We start from the raw sequence: 27,588 nt of genomic DNA on the forward strand, positions 1-27,588 counted from the left end.
CAACAACTCAATTTAAAAATTCTTATCCTCTTGTTCAAATCTCTAACTGCGCCGCTCCCAATCTCTAACCTCCCTCCAAGAACTCTGGCTTCTTGTGCATCCACCACTTGCTTCGTCCCACCATTGACGCCTGTGTCTAGGCCCCAAGCTCCAGAAATCATTCACCAAACCTCTGTCTCTCACTTTTAAGATGTTCCTTAAAATCTACCTTTGACCAAGCATTTGGTCACCTATCCTGATGTCTCCTTGTGGGTCGGTGTCAGATTTTGTCTGATAACACTCCTGTGTAGTGCCTTGGAAGGGGGGCTTTAAAAAGTTGATTGGTATTGAACAGGTCATTTGAATTTTTTTTTAAAGTAGGCAATGTATCTTTTGGTCACCTTGAGCCTTTCAAAAAGTTATTAAATAACTGGTATTTCTTTGTTGCCAATTCTTGTATATTCTTAAGGGCAATAATATTCTCTGTGATTAGGTGACTACTACTGCACACACTCCTCCAGATTGAGTGTAACTAATGCTATATACAGCAATAATATAACCACTTGATTTGTGCTTTTTTTCTCTGCCAGTACAGTCCAGTAACCTATTTGCCTTTTTCACTGCAGCCAAACACCACTCTGGCACTTAGATTTAACTTACTTTAGTCTTCCATCAAAGTACGCTGGTGTGCCGGGTACGATGGTTTTGATAAAGAAAGGCTGGTTGTCTTGGCTTTCCTCAAAGCCCCCAACGATGCTAAATCCCCAGCTTTCAGAGTTACTCTTGTACAGAGTAATATCATTGCAACAGTGAAGGTAACTACAAATGGAGAGTAGGAAAGAGGATGTTACAGTTAATTTTATGGTGTTCATGAAATTCACTCCCTGGACAACGATCAAAATGACTGATTTTGTTTAACTCTTGGAACTATTGAAAAGACATCTTTACTTATTAAAAATAGATAAACTCTAAAGAATTGGTCTGTGAATGTTTAAATATTTACTCATGTTCATATCTTAGCATAGTTGTGAACACTAGTTGTGGCAGGGGGATGGGAACCTATGCAGCGAGATAGGGTGAAGTAATATGGAGTCAGAAACAGATGGTAGAAAGGTAAAAAGCAATAGTGGAAGGCCGAGTAAACAAAGGCAAGAAACAAAAAGGGCCACACTACATCATAATTCTAAAAGGACAAAGGCTGTTAAAAAAACAAGCCTGAAGGCTTTGTATCTTAATGCAAGGAGTATCCATAATAAGATGGATGAATTAACTGTGCAAATAGATGTTAACGGATATGATGTGATTGGGATTACGGAGTCGTGGCTCCAGGATGATCAGGGCTGGGAACTCAACATCCAGGGGTATTCAACATTCAGGAAGGATAGAATAAAAGGAAAAGGAGGTGGGGTAGCATTGCTGGTTAAAGAGGAGATTAATGCAGTAGTTAGGAAGGACATTAGCTTGGATGATGTGGAATCTATATGGGTAGAGCTGCAGAACACCAAAGGGCAAAAAACATTAGTGGGACTTGTGTACAGACCTCCAAACAGTAGTAGTGATGTTGGGGAGGGTATCAAACAGGAAATTAGGGGTGCATGCAATAAAGGTGCAGCAGTTATCATGGGTGACTTTAATATGCATATAGATTGGACTAACCAAACTGGAAGCAAATACGGTGGAGGAGGATTTCCTGGAGTGCATAAGGGATGGTTTTCTAGACCAATATGTCGAGGAACCAACTAGGGGGGAGGCCATCTTAGACTGGGTGTTGTGTAATTAGAGAGGATTAATTAGCAATCTCGTTGTGCGAGGCCCCTTGGGGAAGAGTGACCATAATATCGTGGAATTCTACATTAGGATGGAGAATGAAACAGTTAATTCAGAGACCATGGTCCAGAACTTAAAGAAGGGTAACTTTGAAGGTATGAGGCATGAATTGGCGAATGATTCTTAAGGGGTTGACTGTGGATGGGCAATGGCAGACATTTAGAGACTGCATGGATGAACTACAACAATTGTACATTCCTGTCTGGCGTAAAAATAAAAAAGGGAAGGTGGCTCAACCGTGGCTATCAAGGGAAATCAGGGATAGTATTAAAGCCAAGGAAGTGGCATACAAATTGGCCAGAAATAGCAGTGAACCTGGGGACTGGGAGAAATTTAGAACTCAGCAGAGGAGGACAAAGGGTTTGATTAGGGCAGGGAAAATAAGAGTACGAGAGGAAGCTTGCAGGGAACATTAAGACGGACTGCAAAAGTTTCTATAGATATGTAAAGAGAAAAAGGTTAGTAAAGACAAACGTAGGTCCCCTGCAGTCAGAATCAGGGGAAGTCATAATGGGGAACAAAGAAATGGCAGACCAATTGAACAAGTACTTTGGTTCGGTATTCACTAAGGAGGACACAAACAACCTTCCGGATATAAAAGGGGTCAGAGGGTCTAGTAACAAGGAGGAACTGAGGGAAATCTTTATTAGTCGGGAAATTGTGTTGGGTAAATTGATGGGATTGAAGGCCGATAAATCCCCAGGGCCTGATGGACTGCATCCCAGAGTACTTAAGGAGGTGGCCCTGGAAATAGCAGATGCATTGACAGTCATTTTACAACATTCCATAGATTCTGGATCAGTTCCTATCGAGTGGAGGGTAGCCAATGTAACCCCACTTTTTAAAAAAGGAGGGAGAGAGAAAACAGGGAATTATAGACCGGTCAGCCTGACCTCAGTAATGGGTAAAATGATGGAATCAATTATTAAGGATGTCATAGCAGCGCATTTGGAAAGAGGTGACATGATAGGTCCAAGTCAGCATGGATTTGTGAAAGGGAAATCATGCTTGACAAATCTTCTGGAATTTTTTGAGGATGTTTCCAGTAGAGTGGACAAGGGAGAACCAGTTGATGTGGTATATTTGGACTTTCAGAAGGCTTTCGACAAGGTCCCACACAAGAGATTAATGTGCAAAGTTAAAGCACATGGGATTGGGGGTAGTGTGCTGACATGGATTGAGAACTGGTTGTCAGACAGGAAGCAAAGAGTAGGAGTAAATTGGTACTTTTCAGAATGGCAGGCAGTGACTAGTGGGGTACCGCAAGGTTCTGTGCTGGGGCCCCAGCTGTTTACACTGTACATTAATGATTTAGACGAGGGGATTAAATGTAGTATCTCCAAATTTGCGGATGACACTAAGTTAGGTGGCAGTGTGAGCTGCAAGGAGGATGCTGTGAAGCTGCAGAGTGACTTGGATAGGTTAGATGAGTGGGCAAATGCATGGCAGATGAAGTATAATGTGGATAAATGTGAGGTTATCCACTTTGGTGGTAAAAACAGAGACACACTATTATCTAAATGGTGACAGATTAGGAAAAGGGGAGGTGCAACGAGACCTGGGTGTCATGGTACATCAGTCATTGAAGGTTGGCATGCAGGTACAGCAGGCGGTTAAGAAAGCAAATGGCATGTTGGCCTTCATAGCGAGGGGATTTGAGTACAGGGGCAGGGAGGTGTTGCTACAGTTGTACAGGGCGTTGGTGAGGCTACACCTGGAGTATTGTGTGCAGTTTTGGTCGTCTAACTTGAGGAAGGACATTCTTGCTATTGAGGGAGTGCAGCGAAGGTTCACCAGACTGATTCCCGGGGTGGCGGGACTGACATATCAAGAAAGACTGGATCAATTGGGCTAGTATTCACTGGAGTTCAGAAGAATGAGAGGGGATCTCATAGAAACGTTTAAAATTCTGATGTGTTTAGACAGGTTAGATGCAGGAAGAATGTTCCCAATGTTGGGAAAGTCCAGAACCAGGGGTCACAGTCTAAGGATAAGGGGTAAGCTATTTAGGACCGAGATGAGGAGAAACTTCTTCACCCAGAGAGTGGTGAACCTGTGGAATTCTCTAGCACAGAACGTTGTTGAGGCCAATTCACTAAATATATTCAAAAAGGAGTTAGATGTGGTCCTTACTACTAGGGGGATCAAGGGGTATGGCGCGAAAGCAGGAATGGGGTACAGAGGTTGCATGTTCAGCCATGAACTCATTGAATGGCGGTGCAGGCTCGAAGGGCCGAATGGCCTAATCCTGCACCTACTTTCTATGTTTCTATGTTTCTAACACAGTCCTAAAGCATGATGTTTTCTCCATTTCTATCTTTCTACCTTTTTAAAAACACGGGGTTAATTTTAGCATTACGTGCCTGGCAGATGGGCAGTTAAAAATCCAGTGTACACACTCTTCTGCTTTACTTACTTGTCCTTTATTATAACAGCATCACACTTTTTTTTTAAAGTCACCCATGCTTACAATATTGTGTTTTTCATTTTTTGCACCTGTGCAATATAGTTATGCACCTATTACTTTGATAGAACAGCTCTCACCTTGGTAACCCAAGCCACATGACCCATAACGGGGACCAATCATAATCGTTCTCCTTGCATGCCTCCAAAAGCTCCTCTGCTGCTGATGATGTGTCAGTGTTGGGGAATTCCAGGACCCTCAGCACCACAGTAGAGGAGGCTGCATTCAACTTGAGAACCGACACCGCTTCATTATAACTCAGCTGAGTGAGGTCCACTCCATTTATGCTCAGTAGCACGTTTCCTATGACAGAAAATATTTGACCCATTTCAATGCCACAAAGCAGAAATGATGAACTTTACTAGAGTAAATGTTATCACTGATATTTAAAAGAAAAATGAGCCATTATTTTTTTCTCCTGTTGCCACTCTCTCTTGTGTGGGGTAGGGTTCGACAAGTGGCAGTTGTCCAATTAGCCATTCTTCTTCAAGCTCAAACACCATGGGGTGATTTTTAACCTAACCCACCCGGCGGGAAACTGATGGGATCAGGTGATCATTTTACACTCCGCCCAATCCAATTTGATCAGTTTTCTGCCGGGCAGAAATTAACTCACCTTGGGCTCAACCTACCCTACATTTCCAGTAAAGGTTGCCAGACAGTGACAAAGAGAAGGAAATCAGACAGTTTCCCTGCCCTAGCCCAGGGCAGCACTCCTACCGCCACTTCAGTTGACTCAGTACCTAGGGCCTTCCTGGTCTTAATGGCTTAATAGCTGAGCCATCAAGGTAGCCCTCTTTTTGCTAAAATGGAACGAGCGATTAAAAACATTAAAGTAAATTGACTGGCATTGGTTTGACAACACAAGATGTCCATGAAACATCAGCAACTGTCTCTCACCTTTAGGAGTGCAGAAAAATTGGCAAAGCTTCAATTGACTTGAGGCAAAGGGAATTCATGAACGGCCTGTTCTATTCAAATTGATTGGTGTTCATGTGTTCATCAGAATACAATCAGCATTATAGTATTAGTCAAACAATGGAGATTGCAGTCATTTTGCCCACTATCCCTTTAAAGTCCATTGGACTTAATGATGGATGTTAAATTCACAGTGCTAAGATTAAGGGCTCAATTTTCCCCAAAACACTTTTTTGGCGTACTTGAAGAGTTATGCTCGTTTTTGGGGGGCCCAAGTATGGCAAAAAAAAAATTCTAAGTTTCCCCGTTGGATTTCTTCATTTTGGCGCAGCCTAACCGGTCCTTTAGTTTTGGGGGTGGAGACTTGATCTGCGCCAAAATGATCGGGTTGCCACGGTAACCAAGGACACAATGCGAGCTGAGGCTGCAAAGTGAAACATACAGCCAGCTCCCAACACATTAAAACATATTGTATCAACTTAAAAACACATTAAAATATATTACAGCAAATTACCTTCAATTATTAAAGCCAGTCTCGCTCCCCGCCCCTAGCCTGGCCGAAGGGCTTGCTGGTCTGCTTGCATAGCCCGCCCCTATCCCAGGTCGAGTAGCCTTCTCCCTCGTGGTCCCCGCACCTAACTACACCCAAAAGGCTTCTCCCCACTCCCTCGCTCTCTCTATCCTCCCTCCCCTCCCTCCTCACCACACTCTCTTTCCCTCCCCTCCCTGCCCCCCCCCCCTCCTCCCAACCCCCCCCCCCCTCCTCCCAACCCCCCCCCCCCTCTACCCCCACTCTCTCTCCTCCCCCACGTCTCTCACTTTTCCTGCTGCTGCTGTCCGGGCATCTGCTGCACTTACCTGCGCCAATTTCCTTACTTGCATGATTTCTTTAACTCTCCAGAAGGTTTTTCTGCAGCGGCCACATACGCTGGCCTAAGAACTGGAGTATCTCTCAGCTGGCCAAACTTGCCTAAATGGCCAGAATTGGCATAGGTGGCTGGTTACGCCCCATTTGGCTGAAAAAAAAACTTACCTAAAAAAATTGTAACTGAGTTACGCTGGTGCAAATTGATTGGGGAAACTTTACAAAAAAAAATTTAGGCCAAAAAAAGCAGCCTGCTCCAAAAAAACGGCGCAAATCACTGGGGAAAATTGAGCCCTATGTCCTGTCTCAGGAACAAATCACATTAAATCTTTCTGCAACAGGGAAAACATTGGGCGATGGAAATTCAACATTGCTTCACCCTTGTTTTGAGGTGACAAATGAAGGATAGGATATGAATTTTGGGTCAAGATCTCCCATGCCTGATCTCCCCTGGAAGTGCGGCAGCTGACAAATTGGTAGCAGGCGAGTTTCAGGTGTGTAGGGGCCCTGATAATCGGGATCTTAATTCCGGTCGTTAAGTCCCAATTGAAATTAGATTATAACTGGGTGGGGTGCTCCTCTTCACTCCGCAAAAAATACTGTGGGTTTTTGCTGGCTCGGGTTTACTCTCCGTCGCTCTCTCTCTTCCTCCCTCCCCCCCCCCCCCCCCCGGCCCCGGCCCCCGTCCTTGCCCTGGGACCTACCTGCGAGCCGCAGCCTAGGCTCGACCTCTGTTTCTCTCTCTTCTTCCCCCCCCCCCCCCCCCACAACCAATGAACAATCTGCGGGCTCAGGTTTGCCCTCCAACTCCCCCTCTCATTCCAGGGCCTACCTGTGGGCCTGGACACACCTCCAACCCCCCTGGCCGCGTATCCCAAAACATACCCGTGGATCCGGACTTGCCTCCATCCCCCGCCCCCTATCCTGGGACCGACTTGCGGATCTGGCCTCACCCTCCGCCTCCACGAGCGCCCAGGACCAACCTGCGGATCGGCTCTTTATATATAAATAAATGCGAGTCACTGCAGATATTAATTTTAACAAGAGGACGGCCTTCATTTCATTGTCTTGGCTAGCCAAGACAAAGGGCAAACACCAGGTGCTGCTTCTGGTGCCCTCAGAACACAACCTTTCTGAAAATAGGAGAGTTTATTACATCTCTTCCTTCCTCTGCTACACAATTCCCTCAAGTCCCCAGCAGACTGAAAATAAGTCAATGACGCACAGATGTCGGAAAGAGATTCACAACGGCCTTCCAATTTACAAACGGGCTTGTCATATCGCAGCAGCTTCAATTTGTACAAGCTGAAAATACTTTTGCTGAACAAAGTAGCTATTTTTGATTTGAGTTCAAATCATAAAATAAATTGCAGAAGCTTTTACACCTTAAACCAATAAATACCAGGGTGCAACAAAGGCTGTCGCTCAGTTTTCAAACTTCAAGTCATGTTTAAATGTTATTTTTCAATGTCATTATTATAATGGTTTATCTCTGCGCAGATAATTGGCATTGATAAAAATCCAAATATAAAAACTTAAATGGGGATTTGTTTAAAGGTATAGATGGGATAAAAAGACAATGTATCAGCTGAACCACACAGAGCAGCAAATTCCAAGTTTAATCCCTGGTCTATGCGGAGGTAGCTGATTTTAGTGAGGCATGTGATAAAGCTAGTCTTTACGTTATGGAAGGGAAATTGAGCTAGCGTTCCCACTCCTGATCACTATCTTGTGATCTCTAATGGAAGTGCAGGTGTTTGTACATTGGGCGAGCACAGGCTGGAACTCTGCTATGATGCCTCTGACAGTTAAGATCTAGCTGACAATTACTGTCTTAAGTTTGTACATGAAGAATGGCCACTTGCACAAGGTACAAGAGGATAAACACCACCTGCGGAAATATATCTCAGTAAAGAATTAATGCCCTCAGGAGAGAAGGGGAGAGCACACACACGGATTACATTCTGCCCGGACACAGTAGTTAGGTAACGATTCGTTGCTTAAACTGTAAATGGAGCAGAAAATAAATGCACAAAGCTATGGTAGCACAACCAAAATCCTCCATACACTATGCACAGCAACACAAACTGCCACCACTGTTATAGTCTGAAATCTAAAAATACATGATGCTATTCCATATACAGTGTAGACTCATCATCATCGTAGGCAGTCTCTCAATGCGAGGATGACTTGCTTCCAAAAAGGGATGAGTTCACAGATGTTTCAATGAAGGACCCAATATTCCAGATCCCGAACTACATCGTGAAGGGTGGAAAATGCCTGTGCGTGGATTTCTTTAACGTGCGGTGGCCGTCGCACACCAGCCACCACACAGGCTTGACAGAGCTAGGTCTTGGTCCAGTGGCATGGATTACCCAAGACTAACTGGAGACCTGCTCTGCTGAACAGACTGAGCGTGCACACACATCGCAGTGTAGGCTGGCCCGTGCAGCCCCTAGGCCCTCGGCTCTTCTGGGTCCCGATCACGTCGCTCCACAATCTCTTGCCGCTCCTTCGCCCCAACCCCGCTGCTCCTGATGTACTGCAACCACCTCACCACATACACCCGACTGCCCCCACAATCCCCCACCCTACAATCCCCACACCCCACCTAAAATCCCCAACCTACCCCCTTACCCTGTTTGTGGAAAACAATTTGGAAAGGAAATGATAATTACGTGGGATTTACGGTGCAAGTTGCATTCATTTTCTGTGAGAATTGCGGCAAGTCACTGCAACATGCCATTTCCTGCAATGTTAGACACCATGACCTGTGCATTAACCGCCTGTGGACTCATTTGGTCTGGGCCGGTTTAGGTATACTTAAGGAACTGCTACTGCAAGTGATTCAGAAGAAAGGCTTTCAAGTGAAACTCTCCAATGCGCTGATATAATGGGATCGTAAGTTCCCTACACCCCTTTCCCTGTGTCATTGCCCTACCCGTATACTATGAATATAATGTACATCAATTTTTTGCAACCAAGAACAAATATACACACAAAATTACCTTTTTTGATTCGGCGATCCTTGTAGAGGCAGCCAACAGGCTGGATGCTAGTCACATAAATCGGAACCTTATATTTATTTTCACGGCCACCTGAAATGGTTATTCCCAGAGACTCACGTGGTTCCTTTCTCACTGGAACGGTCTTCTCTAGGCACATTGAAGCCTGTGATAGATCCTTAGGGGAAATAACTGTATTGTTAGAGAGTAAAAACAGTAAAGCTGCAGATGTTTAACTCATGGGGAGTTAGGGGGAGTTAGCTAATTTGATGTTAAAATAGTACTTTACCAGTTGCACTTCAAAACTCATTAAAAGATCTTGGTCGGGGGGGGGGGGGGTGGATTTGGGGCGTTTGCACCTCCCATTAGTGCCCCCTAACTGGGCACAAGCGACTTTTCGCCCGGGCGTGGCGCTGCTACCAACTCACACAAAATTCCACGAGAGTTTAGCAACGGCAGTAACCGGTAGCGCCCTGCTCCGCCAGTAATGACAACGTCGTCACCGTTCACAGCGACCCATTTTCACCCCAGGAGCAAAAGTTCAGTAGCGCCCCCTGAAGCTGCTGCAGGATGGGGCATGTAGGCCGCTCTCGGGGCGATAATTAAAGGGGAGGTGGTGAAGGAAAAAAATAATGGCCGATTTGTGTGCCGGGCTGCTGCCATGACACCCTGCTCCCCATTGGTCCAGTGATGCCCCATTTCCCGCCCACAGAGTCGTCAGCTTGGCCCTCCCCTTTAATGAAGGGACGGTAACCCGAATATAGGTCGCAGGGAGGGACCTCCGCCTCGCGGCTGTTACATTGTAGGCATTGGTTGCTTGAGTTTCATTACTTCTTGGAATTATGTTGTAAGGAATATATTTAAAAAGAGCAAGCTAAAAGCTGATGGGAAATTATCTATTTTGCCATCCAAAAATTAAAATGGGAAGCCTCCTCCTCCTCCCCAATCTAGGGCACAGCATTGGTCAGACTATTAGATATCAATAGTCTCGGGCTTCGATTATGGAACTAATCCACATAGTTCCACCCCCGCTCCTCCTCTCCCCCCCCACCAACCCCCACCCTTTTTAAATTGAATTTTCCTTCCCCCCCTTTAATTGATTATATTCTATTTTCCACTGCGATTGGGATACATCTTGCTCCCAGGCCTTTAGCCCTCTCACAAATGGCCACCAGGTATGAGCTTGGATGGTAGACCTTGTTCCGATTAGCCTGCTCTTGCAGTCAGGGATGTCACCACATGGAGAAGATGCAGGCGTGAGCCTACACCTTTACACAATGAACACTGGTGGGAGATCAAAGTGCTATGTGACACTGATCCATATGGAGGGTTTGAGAGCTAAACGTGAACTGATGAATGGAACACAACTGAGGCCTTCTCATATTACTGTTTCATTCACACAACAGACTAAAGGCAAAGTCTAAGAGCAAGCATGTTAATACAGATGTACTCATTTTTCATTATGTCTACATATGATATTGTCATAACGGAGACAGAACGGCGGAGAGGAAATCATTTGGTCCTCAGGGTGTCATTAAAGAACAAAGAGACGCCATCAGTGACTGTGAGCAGCCAGCATTTTCAGTGCTCTTAAGTTTTTTCTCACGACAAAACTTGCCCAGAATTCAGAGTTCACCAGTATATATACTTCATATTACATTGGTTTCATTTATCTTGGCAGGAAGACCAAACCATGGATTACAATTGTTTTGTAATATTGGGATTGGCTGAAGAGAACAGACTTGAAAAGAACTAACTTTTTCACAATACCTTGCCTCAAAATAGATTCAGTCGAACCACCATTAATCATCCAAAATATTTGGAGAACAAAGCCTTGTTCAAGCCATAGACTCGGTCCACAGCTCACTAACACGAGACTCTTTTTATTAGACATTAATCAACCTCACAGCCCAATGAAGATTAAATTCAATTTAATTTTTGTACTCTACCGGTCTTCATTTTCATGCCCAAGGCATTGATATAAAATGCACATAAGACCAGGTTTATTCACCGATTTCCATTTTGACAGAAATTATGGCAGTTCAGTATTATACTATTGTTTTTAATTTTAAAAATAATACAGGCCTAAATGAGAATATATATATATATATTAAACAGGATTAAATTACTGCAGATTCAGATACTCCTTTTCAGACTGCAAAATCAGGGATTAATCTGCAGTCCAATAATTCTCACGTTCACGCACTGATTCTAAGTCTCAGGTGATTCTCCAAAATTTTCTACATTCTGAAAATAAGGACATTCTCTGCTGTACTTGGTTAGCAACTGTCAGAACACTTGCTTTGTTTGGTATAACTAAAATGCTTTAAGACGCTCCGTTAAACCTACCTCTTTAACCAAGCTTTTGTTCAACTGCTGTAATTTATTCTTATGTGGCTCAGTGTCAAACTTATCTGTTTTGTCTTCTAACACTGCTGTGAAGTGCCTTGGGATGTTTTACTATGTTAAAGGCGCTATATAAATAAAAGTTGTTGTTGTTTTTCAACTGTCAGTGGAGTGGGTACAGAAGTCTTTGGTGGAAAGCCCACACAAGTGGCAGTCATTCACTATTACAGCATTAATCTACTTCTTACCTTTTGATAGTGAGAGCGCCGGCGGCAATGGTGCTGCAGTGATTTATTGCGATGACGTGGTGGGCTGCTGTTGCTTGATCCAGCTTCCTCAATAATTTCAGGGCTTTGTTGATCAGGGCATCTCTGGATCGCAAAGTTAACATTTCCCTCGCTGGACTAGAGTGACAAACAGCAATCGGTTCATTTATTTCACAAACAATTGAATCAGAATCTTTTTCGACTTTTAGGTAGAAATACAATTGCAGCAAGACAACGATGTCATTCACAGGATAATGTCAGTGTGAGAGTACCACCTCTGTTCAACTGAATGGGTTCGCACTGGGTGTCTAGGGCGGACATTGCTAATCGAACAAAATTGTGTCTATATTACAAGATTTGTTGCCGATTTGTATTGGGAACATAGCATTGATCACAAGATAGATACATCCTAGCTCATCCATCCAGAAAGACCATCTAACACCCATTCCTCCTAATCACAGCAGCATCCAACTGCTTTTAGACAATTCCAAGGTTTTTACCTCCGCTGATGAAAAAATCTGATTTAGTGTTACATACGATATGGACAGGCCTGTATAAATATTAAAACAACTGGGCCTATTGCTTTAATGGAATGACGATCAATACTGTGGTTTATTGTCCTCTCCATTGCCTGCACTCAGCAACTGCCCAGGATAATAGGTGTGAAATCAGAATTTCACCATGTTGGGAAAGATGAATTCAGATTCTCATCTGATCACTACACTCTACAGTGTGTTGGTGTATTCCTGGGCATGATCCTCGAGTAAGGGGCTGCTTTGGACTGTAGCTACTGCCAAAAAGTTAGCTCAAAAAACCACACTAGTTTAGTGGAACTCAAAAGTATCAGGGGACACAGTTAAAAATAAGGAAGTCGGGAGTAAGAGAAGTCTAATAATCTCGTGGGATAAGTTACCAGCGAAGGCCGTTAAATTGAACGGTATAGATGGTTTCAAAAGGAAACTGGATTTGCTTCAGAAGGAGGGAGGATGAAAGAGAGAGGGGGCGAGAGGAGGGGGGGGTTAGAGGAGAGGGGGGCGAGAGAGGGGGGGCGAGAGGAAAGGGTGGGCGAGAGGAGAGGGGGGGCGAGAGGAGAGGGGGCAAGAGGAGGGGGCGAGAAGAGGAGGGGGGCGAGAGGAGGGGGGGTGAGAGAGGGGGGGCGAGAGAGAGGGGGGGTGAGAGAGAGGGGGGGCGAGAGAAAGGGGGGGCGAGAGAAAGGGGGGGCGAGAAAGAGAGCGGGGCGAGAAAGATAGCGAGAGAGAGCGGGGCGAGAAAGAGAGCGAGAGAGAGCGGGGCGAGAAAGAGAGAGCGGGGAGAGAGGAAGGGGGAGAGAGAGAGGAAGGGGAGAGAAAGAGAGAGAGGGGAAGGGGAGAGAGAGAGAAAGAGGGGAGAGAAAGAGAGAGAGAGAGGGGAGAGAAAGAAAGAACGAGGGGAGAGAAAGAGAGAACGAGGGGAGAGAAAGAGAGAACGAGGGGAGAGAAAGAGAGAATGAGGGGAAAGAAAGAGAGAACGAGGGGAGAGAAAGAGAGAAAGAGGGGAGAGAACGAGAGAAAGAGGGGAGAGAATGAGAGAAAGAGGGGAGAGAACGAGAGAAAGAGGGGAGAGAACGAGAGAAAGAGGGGAGAGAACGAGAGAAAGAGGGGAGAGACCGAGAGAAAGAGGGGAGAGAACGAGAGAAAGAGGGGAGAGAACGAGAGAGAGAGGAGAGAAAGAGAGAGAGGGGAAGGAAAGAGGGAAATGGGAAGAAAGATAAAGGGGAAGAGAGAGAGGTAAAGAGGGAGAGAATGAGAGAAGGGGGGAGATGGAGCGAATATCAAGGAATATGATAAGAAGATGAAAGTTAATCTATGAAAAATGAACTTGTTTGGTCTTGAATGGTCTATTCCTAAAAATTCTTCTGTTCCTAACTCGGAGAATTTACCTGTATTATCTGTGCTGCAATCTCTGGGGTTCCATTTTTGAGGTCCTGCTGATTAATCATAAGCACTTTATCATTATTACGCAGTTTTCCATCCCGAGCAGCCAAGCCACCTGCCAGAAGATCCAGAATAAACACTCCAGGCTCATCCGCCTTCCGAATTAGTTTAATACCCAGTGGTTCGCTTCGGTCCCGTTTATGCAAGGTTACATGCAGAGTCTGCTTGTGTGTGTTGTTGCTGCTGCTCCTTTCTTGTGAAGATCCTCGAATGGCAAAGCCTCTTTCTTGGAGCACTGCGAGCCTCGATACAGAGCAGGGCTGCCGCAGTATGCTGATGGCATAGCTGTGTGGGACACTGGTGATATTTACACCATTCACCTGTGAGAACGGGATATGATAAGAACCGGATTTTGTGCATTCAGTATGCTTGACTGAAGAGTTAGCAGCATTATCGTACCCGTATCGGGAAGCAAGCGGTAAACCCCTTAACCGTGACGATTTTAACTCCCAACCTCATCTGCCTGCCCTTAGTCAGCTGAAAGCGTGTGGGGAGGGGCAGCTTGCCAGTGGGCGGGAGCGTAACTAAGCAGTAGACAATGGAACCGCCGGCTGGGACCGAAGGAATGGTCACTGGCACTAGGGCAAATCACAGGGAGTGAGTTCCAGGAGGGTCTCTTGTTTGGAAAGGGGGGGCTAAAACTTTATTTGTGGGGCCTGGAGGAGCACTCCTGCTACAAGAGACATTAATATTAGACAACAAAATGAGATTAATGAACATTAATAATATAGTGCATACAAAACAGCCCATAGTATTACTACAAGCTGTTGATATCGAAAGTGGAAGAATTAAAACAGGTGGAGTTGGTGCTCGTGAGGTTTGGGAAAGGCTCATTATTAGGGCTGTGCCGAAGTGCTATAAAAGGGCACAGATCTGGGTAAAAAGGGGAAATTTAGGACACACGTCAGGAAGTATTTCTCGATGCTTAATCAATAGCTGGAACATAACTGGTACGAGGACACTGGGCTCATTTTTTTTAATAAACAGCTACTTGCTGTTTTGGGAAGATAGTTGGGTTATTATTCTGGAAGGATGAGATCAATGGGGCTGAAAAACATTCGCCATCCAAACCATCATGATCTTGTGACACAGCGCAGAATGCTTGATGAAGGAAGCTAAAAGGCCCACTATTTCCCATTATGTTAATATCACTGTGGCTAAGTGGGAGCATTCTCCACTAACTCAAATTTGTGGGTTCAAGCCCCACTCCAAGATGTGATCACACAATCTCGGCCAGCACTTCAGTGCAGGGAGTGCTGCATCAACGCATTAATTGTTTCAATCACAGCCAGCAGGAATCTTACATTCATCTTTGCACAGATATAGACTGATTCACGAACAGAAGAAGGTGTTACCAGACTGATTTTCTTTGCAATTTATATTTTTGTAATCATGTGAGTGAGGTCAGCGATTCTCACACTTTGGACATCCTGCTACGGTGCACTGAAGCTCAAGAGTATAGCAGCCAGATAGCTGAACAATATTTTCATCCCCAGCCTAAGAAGAACAACTCCGACTGTACATTTCACCTTTCCCCATGCCAGCCAACCTCATGATCTCTGAGTGAAATTGACACTTTACATAGGATTACATCGGATATACGGCACAGAAACAGTCAGCCCAACCAGTCCATGCCGACGTTTTTGCTCCACTCGAGCCACCTTCCGTCTTTCCTCATCTAAATCTATCAGCCTAACCCACTATTCCCTTCTCCCTTATATGCTTGTCTCAGCATCATAAGCAGTCCCTCGAAACAAGGATGACTTGCTTCCACGCCAAAAAAGGATGGGTTCACACGTGTTTCAATGAAGGACCCAATATTCCAGGTCTTGAACTACATCCTGAAGATGCCTCTGCGTGGATTTTTTTTAACATGTGGTGGTGGGGGCCTAGTGCGCACACATATTGCAGTGTGGGCTGACCCGTGCTGCCCCTGGGCCCTCGCCCCTTCTGGCCCCAAACTCATGCCTCTCCTGAGCCCCGGTCCCGCCACAATCTCTCGCCGCTCCTTCGCCCCGACCTCGCCGCCCCTGCTGTGTCTGCCCACACTCCAATCACCGATCTGGACCTTGATGATGTCCCTCTTCGTTGCCGTCGCCCTCCTGCACCAGCTCACGCTGTACCTTGCCGTGGTACGCCGCCACGCTGCCCATGGCCGCCGCTCGCTGCTCCTTTTATGACCCCGACCTGCCGCTGATGGTCTCTCACAGGTCGGGGCCGCCACGCTTGTGTATATGCTTGTCCAGCCTCCCCTTAAATGCATCTATACTATTCGCTTCAACCACTCCCTGTGGTAGCGAGTTCCACATTCTCACCACTCTCTGGGTAAAGAAGTTTCTTCTAAATTCCCTATTGGATTTCTTGGTAACTATCTTATATTGATGGCCTCTAGTTATGCTCTTCCCAACAAGTGGAAACATTCTCTCTGTATCCATTCTATCAAAACCTTTCATAATTTTAAAGACCTCTATGAGGTCACTCCTGAGCCTTTTTTTTTCAAGAGAAGAGAGACCCAGCCTGTTCACCTTTCCTGATATGTATGCCCTCGCATTTCTGGTATCATCCTGGTAAATCTTCTCTGCGCCCTCTACAGTGCCTCTATATCCTTTTTATAATATGGCGACCAGAACTGTAGGTAGTACTCTAAGTGTGGTCCAACCAAGGTTCGATACAGGTTTAACATAACTTCCCGACTTTTCAATTCTATACCTCTCGAAATAAACCCTAGTGCTTGGTTTGCTTTTTTTTTATGGCCTTGCTAACCTGCGCTGCAACGTTTTGTGATTTGTGCATTTGTACTCCGAGATCCCTTTGTTCCTCTACCCCACCTAGACTCGCACCCTCCAAGTATAAGTGACCTCCCTATTCATTCGACCAAAAATGTACTGCCTCACATTTATCTGTATTGAACTTCATTTGCCAATTATATGTCAATTCTACAAATTTATTAATGTCCTCCTGTAATTTGTTGCAGTCATCCTCAGTATTGACCATCCCCCCAATTTGATGTCATCCGCAAATTTAGAAATTGTGTTTCTGATTCCAAAGTCTAAATCGTTAATGTAAATTGTGAACAACAGTGGTCCCAGCACTGATCCTTGTGGAACACCACCCACCTTCTGCCACTGTGAATTGCTACCCTTTACTTCTACCAATTATGGGTCGTATTATCCTTTGGGCTGGTAGCCACAAGGAAGGGGGCTAAGGCTTTTAAAACTCATCTCAAGCAGGACCTTCACAGTCATCAGTAAGAGGAGACTTTTATCCCATTAATCTGTGCTGCCCTTGAACCACATTCCAGCAGTGAAATGAAAGCCTGCCAACCCACTGCACCACCCACGTTCCTCCCTGAGCAAATGTTTTTTTGAAAGCATTTTGAAAACACTCTAAAATCTAATATAGCACAAACAACCTTAGTCTCAGTCAATTATTAAAAAGGGACGACACCTGAGGCTTTACAAGTTATGCTGTGCATCTTATCAGGTTCATAAGCAGCACTATTGACAGCTAGCCAGTTACCTCTGTTATATGATCTCCAGGTGCAAGTTTTCCATTCCTGGCAACAATGCTGTCACGAAGAATCTCCTGAATCACAATGTTACACAGTGGTGTATCTTTACCGCCAACTATTTGAATTCCCAGCTCCTCCTGAGGATCCAGGCGATGAATTTCAACAACAGTAGTTTCTGCTAAAAGGCTGGACAATCGAGGCAAGTCTGCAACAAAAGAAAGCCAGATCAGTTTCAGTCTATAGGAGCAAATGCTGGCAGATCAAGCTAAAATTAACCATACATTCAATTAATCCATTGATGCCGCCAGCATTTTAGTGAAGTGTAATGGTGGGGGTGAAATATATCCACTTGAAGTGCGGAAACACAGAAGTAAAAACAAAAAAACTTGCATTTATATCGTGTCTTTCACATCCTCATGACGTTGCAAAGTGCTTTACAGTCAATTAAGGTACTTTTTGAAGTGTAGTCACTGTCGTAATGGAGGAAATGCTGCAGCCAATTTGCGTACAGTAAGCTCCCATTGTGACAATGACCAGATTTTGCTTTTTAAAAAGTGTAAAAAAGAGGGGTAAATATTATCCATGACACCAGGGCGAACTCTCCTGCACTTCTTTGAAATAGTGACATGGGGCTCAATTTTCCCCAAAACATTTTTTTGGCGGACTTGAAGAGTTACGCCAGATTTTTTGGGGCCTAAGTACGGCAAAAAAAAAATTCTAAGTTTCCCGTTGGATTTCTTCATTTTGGTGTGGCGTAGTTTTGGAAGTGGAGCCTTGATCTGCGCCAAAAAGATCAGGCTGCCATTGTAACCAGAGGCACAACGCAAGCTGAGGCTGCAAAGTGAAGCATACAGCCAGCTCCCAACACATTAAAAGAATTGAAAAACACATAGCACCAACTTACCTCCAACCCCACCCGAAGGGCTTGCCAGTCCGGTCCCATTCTCGGTCCCCATTCTCCCGGTCCGGTCCCATTCTCGGTCCCCGGACTCTCTCTCTCTCTCTCTCTGTGTGTAAGGACCGAGAATGGAACCGCACCTGGAGAATGGGGACCGAGAATGGGACCGGACAGCCTTTGGACGGAGGTAAGTTGCTGCTATGTGTTTTTCAATTCTTTTAGTGTGTCCGGGCATCTGCTGCGCCGATTTCCTTACCTGCGTCGATTTCCTTAACTCTAGGGAAGGTTTTTCTGCAGAGGTCACATACGCTGGCCTAAGCAGAACTGGAGTAACTCTCAGCTGGCCAAACTTCACTAAATGGCCAGAATTGGCGTAGGTGGCTGGTAAGCCCCCTTTGGCTGGAAAAAAAAAACTGGCCTAAAAAAAGTCGTAACTAACTGAGTTACACTGGTGCAAATTGATTGGGGAAACTGTGGTTTTTCAACTTAGGCCAAAAAAAGCAGCCTGCTCAAAAAAAACGGCGGAAATCACTGGGGAAAATTGAGCCCAATGGTATTTTTTACATCCACCTGAGAGGGCTTTGGTTTAACATCTCATCCTAAAGACCAAAGTTCTGACAGGACAGCACTCCCTCAGTACTGCACTGGAGTTTTAGCCTAGATTTTGTGCTCAAGTCTCTGGAATGGGACTTGAACCTTCAGACTCAGGCAAGAGTGCTACCAATGAGCTACGTAGCTTTTCCAGACAGGACTGTTATCTGAGAGAGCATTACGAACTTATATTAGTAGGGTCACATTCCAGTGGTGACAGGTCGGGCCGCTGGCAGGAAGAGTAATTTGACATGATCGTTTAAAGTTACTACATTTACAGCTTTTTGGTAGAACATTAAAGCATATTAGCTGAAGTGCAATGTTTCCTATCAAGGTCTGATGGCAATATGTTAAATTTAATCCAGGATATTGCTACAGTCCTGGTTTGCTGCAGGCTACAGTATTTTGCAGCAACATATCCATAACAGAAAGGAGGTGATTCCCCTTTGTTTTAGCAGTTTATAAGTTCCACTGAGCTGTGTTCACTGTATATATTAGGCTCAGCTTCCTCACAGGATTCTATGCAGTTAGGCTCTGAATCTGTTCCGTAAGCAACATGAACAAGAGACTTGCACAAAACAAATTTAATGTAAATAGTGCAGAATGACTGGAGCATCTTATTGAGTTCACAAATATTTTTGTTGCTTCCTTGCTGATACAAACACACATGCATAAGTCAGACAGGAAGTTTCCCTGTTCTCAATCCTCATGGTTACTTTTTAGTGGTGAGGTGTGGAATCTAAACAATTGAACATGAACAAGTTTCTCAGCTTAGAAATGTTCTGCTTTCGAAAATATTGGATATCAGCAGATTGCAAAGATAATGGATGAGGACATCAAATGGCAAATCAATATGGAAATCAGTCTGAAACAATAACAGAAAATGTGGGAAACCTCTGTAAACAAAGGGGTAAAAAAGTTAATGTTTCAGGTACAAGCCGCCAAAAAAGCAGAAAATGCTGCTTGACCTGTTGAGTGATTCCATCATTTTCTGTTTTTATTTCAGAGTTCAAAAACTCTGCAGTATTTTGTTTTATGGAATAACTCGGTTGACAGAATGGAGAAAATGCTATGTGCATTTTTAACGAATGGCCAAGGATATATTGCCCATACATTTAGTGCGCACCCACATCAGTGGCACTGGAATTAGCAGAGGACAGCACGATGGATTGAGTCCATCACAGAAACAATAGAAGGAACACAGTTCACATTGCAAGCTGTGTGGGAATCAGGCGAGTAGTGTGGAGCTTTCATGAGGCCTCAACAGTGATGATGGTGGTGCTGATGACAATAAAGGTGCATCATCTGTCATGTGCTACTTTCACTAGCCTCCCTTCTGCACCTTCCCTCTGTTGCCAGGATTAACACCGTGAACTCAAGTGTACAAGAATTACAGGTAACATCCTACTAATTCATGGAGCAGGACAAGAGTATCAAAGTGCTCCACCAGTGTGGATTTTTTTCTTGGATCAGCTAAGATCTAAGAGAGGTCGTTGCTATGGAAATGGAACATTTTTTCAATTTTGTGACACCCAGTATTATTCACACGTATTCCCAGATCAGGTATACCACAGATTAGATGTTGAGAGAAAACGCCTTCTTTTAAATCTACATCTTGTAGAAGGTTCTTTTGCCAAAACACATTGCAACCGATAGAGGTGGAAGGAGAATGATTCCCTGAAGAATATGGGATACTTTCATTCCAAAAACATTCCAAACTAGTTATGGGTTTGCCACACTCGTGCTAAATCACTAGTGTTTGCCTTTCGCAGACGTTGCCCTCTGTCTGTTTGAGCTCGTTAAACCTCCATCTGGATCATCCTGATGCAAGCAAATACCTGACAATGGCTTGCTTTGTGCAAGTTGTCTTCCTTATATTCTCAGCAACGATACAGAACGTCCTGCTAGAAGCAACAATTTTTAATCCATCTTATGCTCCATAAAACTGTACAGAACAGTTTTAAGCCTGTCTGTCTATAGAGTTTCAAAGTTTGTAAATGTTAATACACTTGCAATTTGAGATCTGAGGGCACATTTTAAATATTTGTACATTTGTGACGAGGTTACAAAAGTGTAAACTCATTAAATTCCTCGGTTTTCTTGTCTGAGCCTTGCACATCGAGGGGGTAATGAAGGGGCGAAAAACAGGCAATAGTGAATCAAAAGCCCCTTTTCCATCTGGCGATTAAAGTTAAAATGATCCTCCTAGTGTTTCTAGGGTATTCAACTACAGAGGTATTCACCAACAAAATGAATTAGGACAAGATGGATTAAAACTTGCACAAGAACGCACACACTCTGTTGTTTATTATGGTGATTAGATTGTGTGCATTATAAATTTTGATAACATTTTGTGCTCACCAGCTGAATAATGTTGGCAATAGGAAAGTAGGCAGTGTCAAATTTTTGGTCTTATAATACTCCTGTAAAATGCATTGGGATGTATTACTACGTTAAAGGTGCTATATAAAGACAATTTGTCATTGTTGTTGAAATGAATATTGAGGCACCCAATATCAACAACAAGAACTCATTCCTGGGTGATGTATAACCCAGTTAGATGAAGATTAAAGTATTGTTCTATTCAACATAACATACCTTAACCTGAACCCCAGAAGAACACCTCATACTCTTCCAGTGTGGCATTTTATTAAGTGCCAAATTGGAAGCAGTTTGTGCTGGGGGCCCATAGCCGTAAGGAACCAGGCTCAGACTCCCCAACTTCATTTTACATAGGACCCTTACAATCAGCCATGGGAATTCCCACCCCATCAACTTGCACTGAAGGTGGACCTAGGTCCCAGACCTGAAAGACCAGCAACTAATTGCAGTCACTCCGTCAATATTTTGAGTCTGTTTTCAGCCGGTCTAGATGTAGAATATTGAAAGGTGAGTATACAGAGGATAGCTTGTGGCCAGCTATGTCATGTATAAAGAAGGAAAAAAAAGACTTGCATTTATATAGCACCTTTCACGACCTCAAGACGTCCCAAAAGTACTTCACAGCCAATTAACTACTTTTGAAGTGTATTCACTGTTGTAATGTAGTAAATATTTCTACAACTGAAGCTGGCCTGGTAAATGACATGTTCCTTTCCCACATCACATACTATTTTGTAGCCTAAAGGACAGCCCATAAGTTGATCTCAGGCTTCCGTCTGTCCCACTCTAAAACCAGCCAGCAGTGACTCATGCTCCAATTTATCCTCTCTCAAGGTGTGGCGAGAATGAGGAAACTCATGAATTCTGCCCACAATCCAATCAAGCTTTAAACATTTTTCACAAAATTAGTGACAGTCCAGTTTTCAAGGAATCCACAATCAGTAATAGTGCATAGGCCTAAAAGATACTTATTTCATAGAATCATAGAAAATTACGACAAACAGAAGGAGGCCATTCAGCCCATCGTGTCTGTGCCGGTCGAAAAAGAGCTACCCAGCCTAATCCCATCTTCCAGCACGAGGTCCGTAGCCCTGTAGGTTACGGCTCTTTAAGTGCACATCCAAGTACCTTTTAAATGTGATGAGGGATTCTGCCTCTACCACCCTTTCAGGCAGTGAGTTCCAAACCCCCACCACCCTCTGGCTGAAGAAATGTTTCCTCATCTCCCCTCTAATCCTTCCACCAACTACTTTTGTAGTATTAGTAGTATAGCAGCTGCATAACTGAGAAACAAAATAGTGGATATGTTTGGTTGGAAAGTTGAGGACACAATTTTGGTATAAATGTATAAATTTTGCATTGCCTTGAAAATTCCATCCAGAATGTAGAGCTGTGGCCAAAGCTAACAGGCTAATTTCAGCTACAAATTATGTCTCTGTAGCCTGATTTTATTTCCTGAGCTGGTCATTTCATTAATTTGTGGCCTACGCTTCCCCTACCCGAATCTTAGTCCCTGAACCATGGGTTACTTCATTAATTACTTATATAACAGAAAATGCTGGAAATCTCAGCGGGCCAGGCAGCATCTGTGGAGAGAAAGCAGAGTTAATGTTTCGGGTCGATGGTTATCGACCCGAAACATCAACTTGACTTTCTCTCCACAGATGCTGCCTGACCCGCTGAGATTTCCAGCATTTTCGGTTTTTATTCCAGATTCCAGCATCCGCAGTATTTTGCTTTTGTTTTTCATTAATTACTTCACTGGCCCACACGTCCCAAAGCCTGATTGAATTTCCTGATCCACAGCTTATCTATTTATCAAATTAGCTAGCCCGCTCCCCCTGAAGCCCTGTTTCTATTGAATGGTCTGCCATTTATTTAATTATTTTGCAGCCACCCACACCTGATTTTATTCACGGAGTAACTTTAATAATTTGCCAATTCCAATCTCAATCCATTCATTTAGTGGCTTCCCTGCCCCATTGATCGCGAATATAATTTCATTAATTCAGGAGATGGCAATTCAAAGTTGGAGAGAGAGGGGAAGAGAGAGAGAGAGGAAGAGAGAGAGGGAGAGAGGAGACTGGCTCTACTAATTATATACAATAATAGGATACACAACAAGACAGAGGGATTCAGGTGAAGCCACTAATTACAACAGTGAAACTCATGCAGATTATAGCCATCATCTAAACCCACAGTTCAGATTAGGCCTTTCAAATTACTCCCGGATATTTATTGCATTTTAGTTAATAATTTTAGTTTCAATTTTAAAAGAGATCTTTGCCATATTTAACAATAACAGGCTGCTATTTTGGATTGGACGGATGATTTTCCAGGCTGGACAGCGAAGCCTGGATCTAAATACTTAAATCTTCCATCTGGCAGCTAGCTCATGAAAACAACATACAGAAACCAAAAGGAAGGGGCATGCAACCCAGGGGTAAAATAGAAGTTTTTTAAAAAACCATTGAAAGCAAGAGAAAAATGAGCCGCTGCTGGTGGTCAATCAAGGACGTGACATTTTGTTTAAACCTAAAGGCTGCTTTCCGCAAGTGACGTGCTTTACAATTTTACGGAGACCAGGTAGCCTCTTACCATCTTCTTCATGGTCTTCTTCGAAAGCAGGGTTCACAAGTCCTGGCTGGGCTGTTTGGAATGAAACCACAGCTGATGCGGATCCCTCTGCTGCTATTGTTGCATCATCTGGTGCAGTGTCTTGGTTTCTCTTCAAGCTAGACAGTCTCTTGTTTTCAAGCTTAAGTCTGTAATTCTTCAGACCAGGGCACCTAAGAAGATCAAAAGATCATTACTGCATCAAGTGAAATTATTATAGCTATACCATGAGACTTTGGTACAATCAAAAAACCTCTGTCACGTGCAACATTTGAAAATCAAATTTAACTGCCTCTGAGCCACTAGATTTCAAAACATTTTTCAATGTGGGGGGGGGGGGGCGGGGGGAACACATGCAAATACCAACACATTCCCAGAGACACACTCCAGGGACCTTCTCCCAATACTGAAGCATTTCAGGCACCCCCTGCCAATACATGCGCTCTCAGAATCTCTTCCCCCACTGCCCCTCTCCATTCTAACTTCCAAAATGAAGTGTCAGAAACCCAAAGGAAAACAGCATTTTTTTTGCTGGAAATGTGTATTATTAATGTCAAATGCAATCCAAATACAGTATAGACAATTCTCAGGACACTGTGCTGGCAGTGCACGGTATGCCCAGCACCCGATAGGCAGAAATATGATGACCTCCCAGATTCCATTTTGAAAACAAATATGCTCCAAGATTTTGTACTTATATAGAGCCTTCAGGGTGTACCGAAGTGTTTCACAGCCAAAGACAAAAGTGACAGCCAATTTGTGCACAAAGTCCGCCAAAAAGCAATGGGAGTATGACTAATCTGTTTTTAAGTGTTGGCTGAGGGATTAAAATGTTATACATCAAGAAAACTCCCATGCTCTTTGATTAGTGCCATGGAATATATAACCTAAATCAGGAAGACAAAGCCTCAGGTCAGCAGCTCATCCAAAAGATGGCACCTGACAATAAAGTACTCCTTCAGCACTGCACTGATCATGTGGTCAAGTTCATGAGCTTCTGACTACTGAGCCAACTTGGCACTTCCCAACAGTTATAGTGACATGACCAGGGAAAGAGCACAAGAAAGTGTTGAATGTAAAATTGTCTATTGATCTCACTCCTCACAGAGACACCGTCCAATTTGTCCCAGCATGGACTCTGCACAACTCATTTCATCTCCTGATGTAAATGACTAATTATAGGCAAACTTTTCAAAAACGCAAGCCCACACCACCTTTCCCTTATCTCAGTCAGATTGGCCTTTTACTAACTAGAAATTTAATAGCATTACCTATTAAACAAAATCTAAATCAATCGGAGAATTATTAATAAAAGTGAAGTTAAGCTGATTAAGGATCAACAGAGTTGGTTTATAATTTGGTAGACTCTGCATTGAATTTTTCATTTAGTCACAAGGTTCAAACCAACATTCTCCGACATATGCTTTTTGGAACATTGGAAATAGAGGGTTTGACCCAATTTTGACATTAACCTACCGGTTAACAAAATTAGGGATTCTATATCTATGCTGTACAGTATGGGGTAGATTATTTGATTGGGAAAGGGGCAGGTCAACTCTTGTAGATTTTTTCTCTTTTAAACAGGTATAAAATGTTATTTTGCTATCAACTGATCCCTCCCGCTCTCAGGGTTTCTGATGCTATGTTTGTTGATGCATTCACAATAACAAAGCGTGATTGCCCTCTCAGACCACATATACTGTTCATCCTACAATATGTTTTGCCTTTTATTGCTGTATGCGCCTGTCTGTGGATACTATTTGTTCCAGTAAGATATGATACTTTAGCCTTCAAAGAGTTGAGAGGAATTTAGAATGTAACATTAGTAGCAGTGTAACTTTAGACATCATGACAAAATAACTAGGATCTTTTGATATCATGGGGTGGGGCTGAATGTAATTCCTTTTCAACTAATCTCAAAGCAATGGGAGATTTTCTTTTAATTGTGCCTTCACTGGTGGAACATACCACAAGGAGAGTTTGAACAGAACAGAAACTAGACTGGAATTGCCAACGGCATCCTTTCATGCCAAGGCTGATGACTAGCTCAGCCCCGGTATGATGAGTGGTTTATCGCGTTTCACTTGAACGACAGCCAGTTTCTAGCAACGTTTATTGTGCTGTACACATTCTATAGGCAAAAAGCATGGTCGGTAGCAATATCAGAGACTCTTGGCAGTGTTGTCACCAGGTTTTATTTAGACAAACTGATACCAATACACTACAGGACAAGTCACACAAAAAACAATAAGCTTACAGTCGTTGTACGATGCTCTTAAAGCCACATTTTATGTAGAATAGGTGTGTCACTGGTGGCAGATACATAGTGCTCTGTCAATGTGCTGCACTTCACAATATAAATGGTTCGACAGTTGGAGAATCACCAGCATTGTCAATCCATGAAATCACGGATCTGCCAAAACGTGGCTCTCTGAATGTGCCGTCATGTTAAAAGAGCTGGAATCAGTAAACACAGGGAAGAGAATTCTTTCCATTTACATTTCTTTAAGCAATTGCTTGTGTGTGACACAATGTAGCCCATTGTGACCAGCATCTGCTCAAAAGTAAAAGGGTAAAGTAGCTACTCTGCTCAGATAGGAGTAATGGGAAATAGGCAATGTAAAAGTGCCTTTCATTCATTACCTTAAACAGCTCCCTCTACTATCACAATCAATACTTCACCCTAGTGCTGCACTATACAGCTCAAAATGACTTTTCTAGATTCAACTCACATTTGGAAGGACAAAAATGATAATTGTATTGCTATGTCTCTCTTACAGTAAAATTGGACATAACACAGAAATTTAACTCCGCTGTTTTGCTTGACTGAAATCTTTGTGACTACACTAGCATTAATAAAGACCTGTCAGTTCGCCAAGAATTTCATTTTGAGTGGGGTAGACTGAAAAAGGCAGAGACCATGTACATTAGATCCTCACCTATTATTTTTAAGACTGGCCAACTTTTTGGTATCACCTCCAACAGATTACAGAAGCGCTTAACTAAAAAAAGGACTGTTGTAATAAAATAGGTGGTAATGACAGTGAGACACCACATGCTGAATTTCCTATCATTATCATTTCAATAATAATGGGTGTAACTGAAACCGCAATACAACTGCATTCCAATGTTACTAAGGGCTAAATGCAGAAGTAAATTGAAATTGAAATAGCAGATACTAAGTCAGAGAGCCATATGCCATGTAATATTTTTACAAGTTACAGGAAGAATTTTAGAGGATTGGAGATAGCTTGACTTTGACATTTGGGAATGCTGCAGAGAATTCTATCAGGACATACATCTCCTAGTGTTGTGGGCTGATTATGAGCTAGTTACATGTATTGATCACCCATAGCACTGAAACAATGAACCTGAATGATATCGCTGTCTAAAGCCAATTTTTAAAAATCACAATTACCCTGCCCATCTAAATTCTTGCAAAGGCACGTTAAAATATAATACAGAAATCGCCCATTTTGTCACAAGCATAATGTGGTCTTTGAGTGGAAAGTGGTGGTGATAATACATTGAGAACTCGGGGTGGTGGCAACGCACTGGGGACTCGAGGCACACAGAGAGGTCAGCAACAGCATACTGGAGACTTCGGGAAGCAACAGCAAACAAAAAATTATTTGGTAATTTATCTCTGCTGATAGTGCATGCCATCTTGCTGCCATGTTTCCGCAATTACAACAGTGACTTCATTGACTGTAAAGTGGTTTTGGATGTGCTACATAAATACAAGTTCTTTCTTTTTATCTGGCTATCTGAGCTCCATCGATTGGTAATTCACATTATTCACACACCACTTTGCATCACCATAGACTATGAAAGACTGTTTCATCCAAGAATTAAGTTACTTTTCAAGCTGTGCAAGAAATCCATTCTAAAAGGGGTATTTTAACTCCTGAACCCAATTCAATCTTCACTGTTCTAAGTATTGTACT

The 27,588-nt window shown here is 43.5% G+C and overlaps 1 protein-coding gene across 2 annotated transcripts in view; it reads right to left on the reverse strand.

Annotated features, from left to right (window-relative positions):
- Nucleotides 1-27,588, reverse strand: part of lnx2b (ligand of numb-protein X 2b) — a 76,372-nt gene that overhangs the window by 3,288 nt on the left and 45,496 nt on the right. For both annotated transcript variants that reach the window (XM_070882009.1, XM_070882010.1), the window contains exons 3-9: nucleotides 23,624-23,814; nucleotides 17,163-17,359; nucleotides 13,589-13,963; nucleotides 11,653-11,808; nucleotides 9,062-9,236; nucleotides 4,351-4,573; nucleotides 640-798 (exon numbers count right to left, since the gene is read on the reverse strand). In XM_070882009.1, coding sequence (XP_070738110.1) covers nucleotides 640-798; nucleotides 4,351-4,573; nucleotides 9,062-9,236; nucleotides 11,653-11,808; nucleotides 13,589-13,963; nucleotides 17,163-17,359; nucleotides 23,624-23,814 — 1,476 coding nt within the window. The remainder of the gene's footprint in view (nucleotides 1-639; nucleotides 799-4,350; nucleotides 4,574-9,061; nucleotides 9,237-11,652; nucleotides 11,809-13,588; nucleotides 13,964-17,162; nucleotides 17,360-23,623; nucleotides 23,815-27,588) is intronic.

The sequence above is a fragment of the Pristiophorus japonicus genome, chromosome 6, assembly GCF_044704955.1.
Source record: "Pristiophorus japonicus isolate sPriJap1 chromosome 6, sPriJap1.hap1, whole genome shotgun sequence".
Lineage (NCBI taxonomy): Eukaryota > Metazoa > Chordata > Chondrichthyes > Pristiophoridae > Pristiophorus > Pristiophorus japonicus.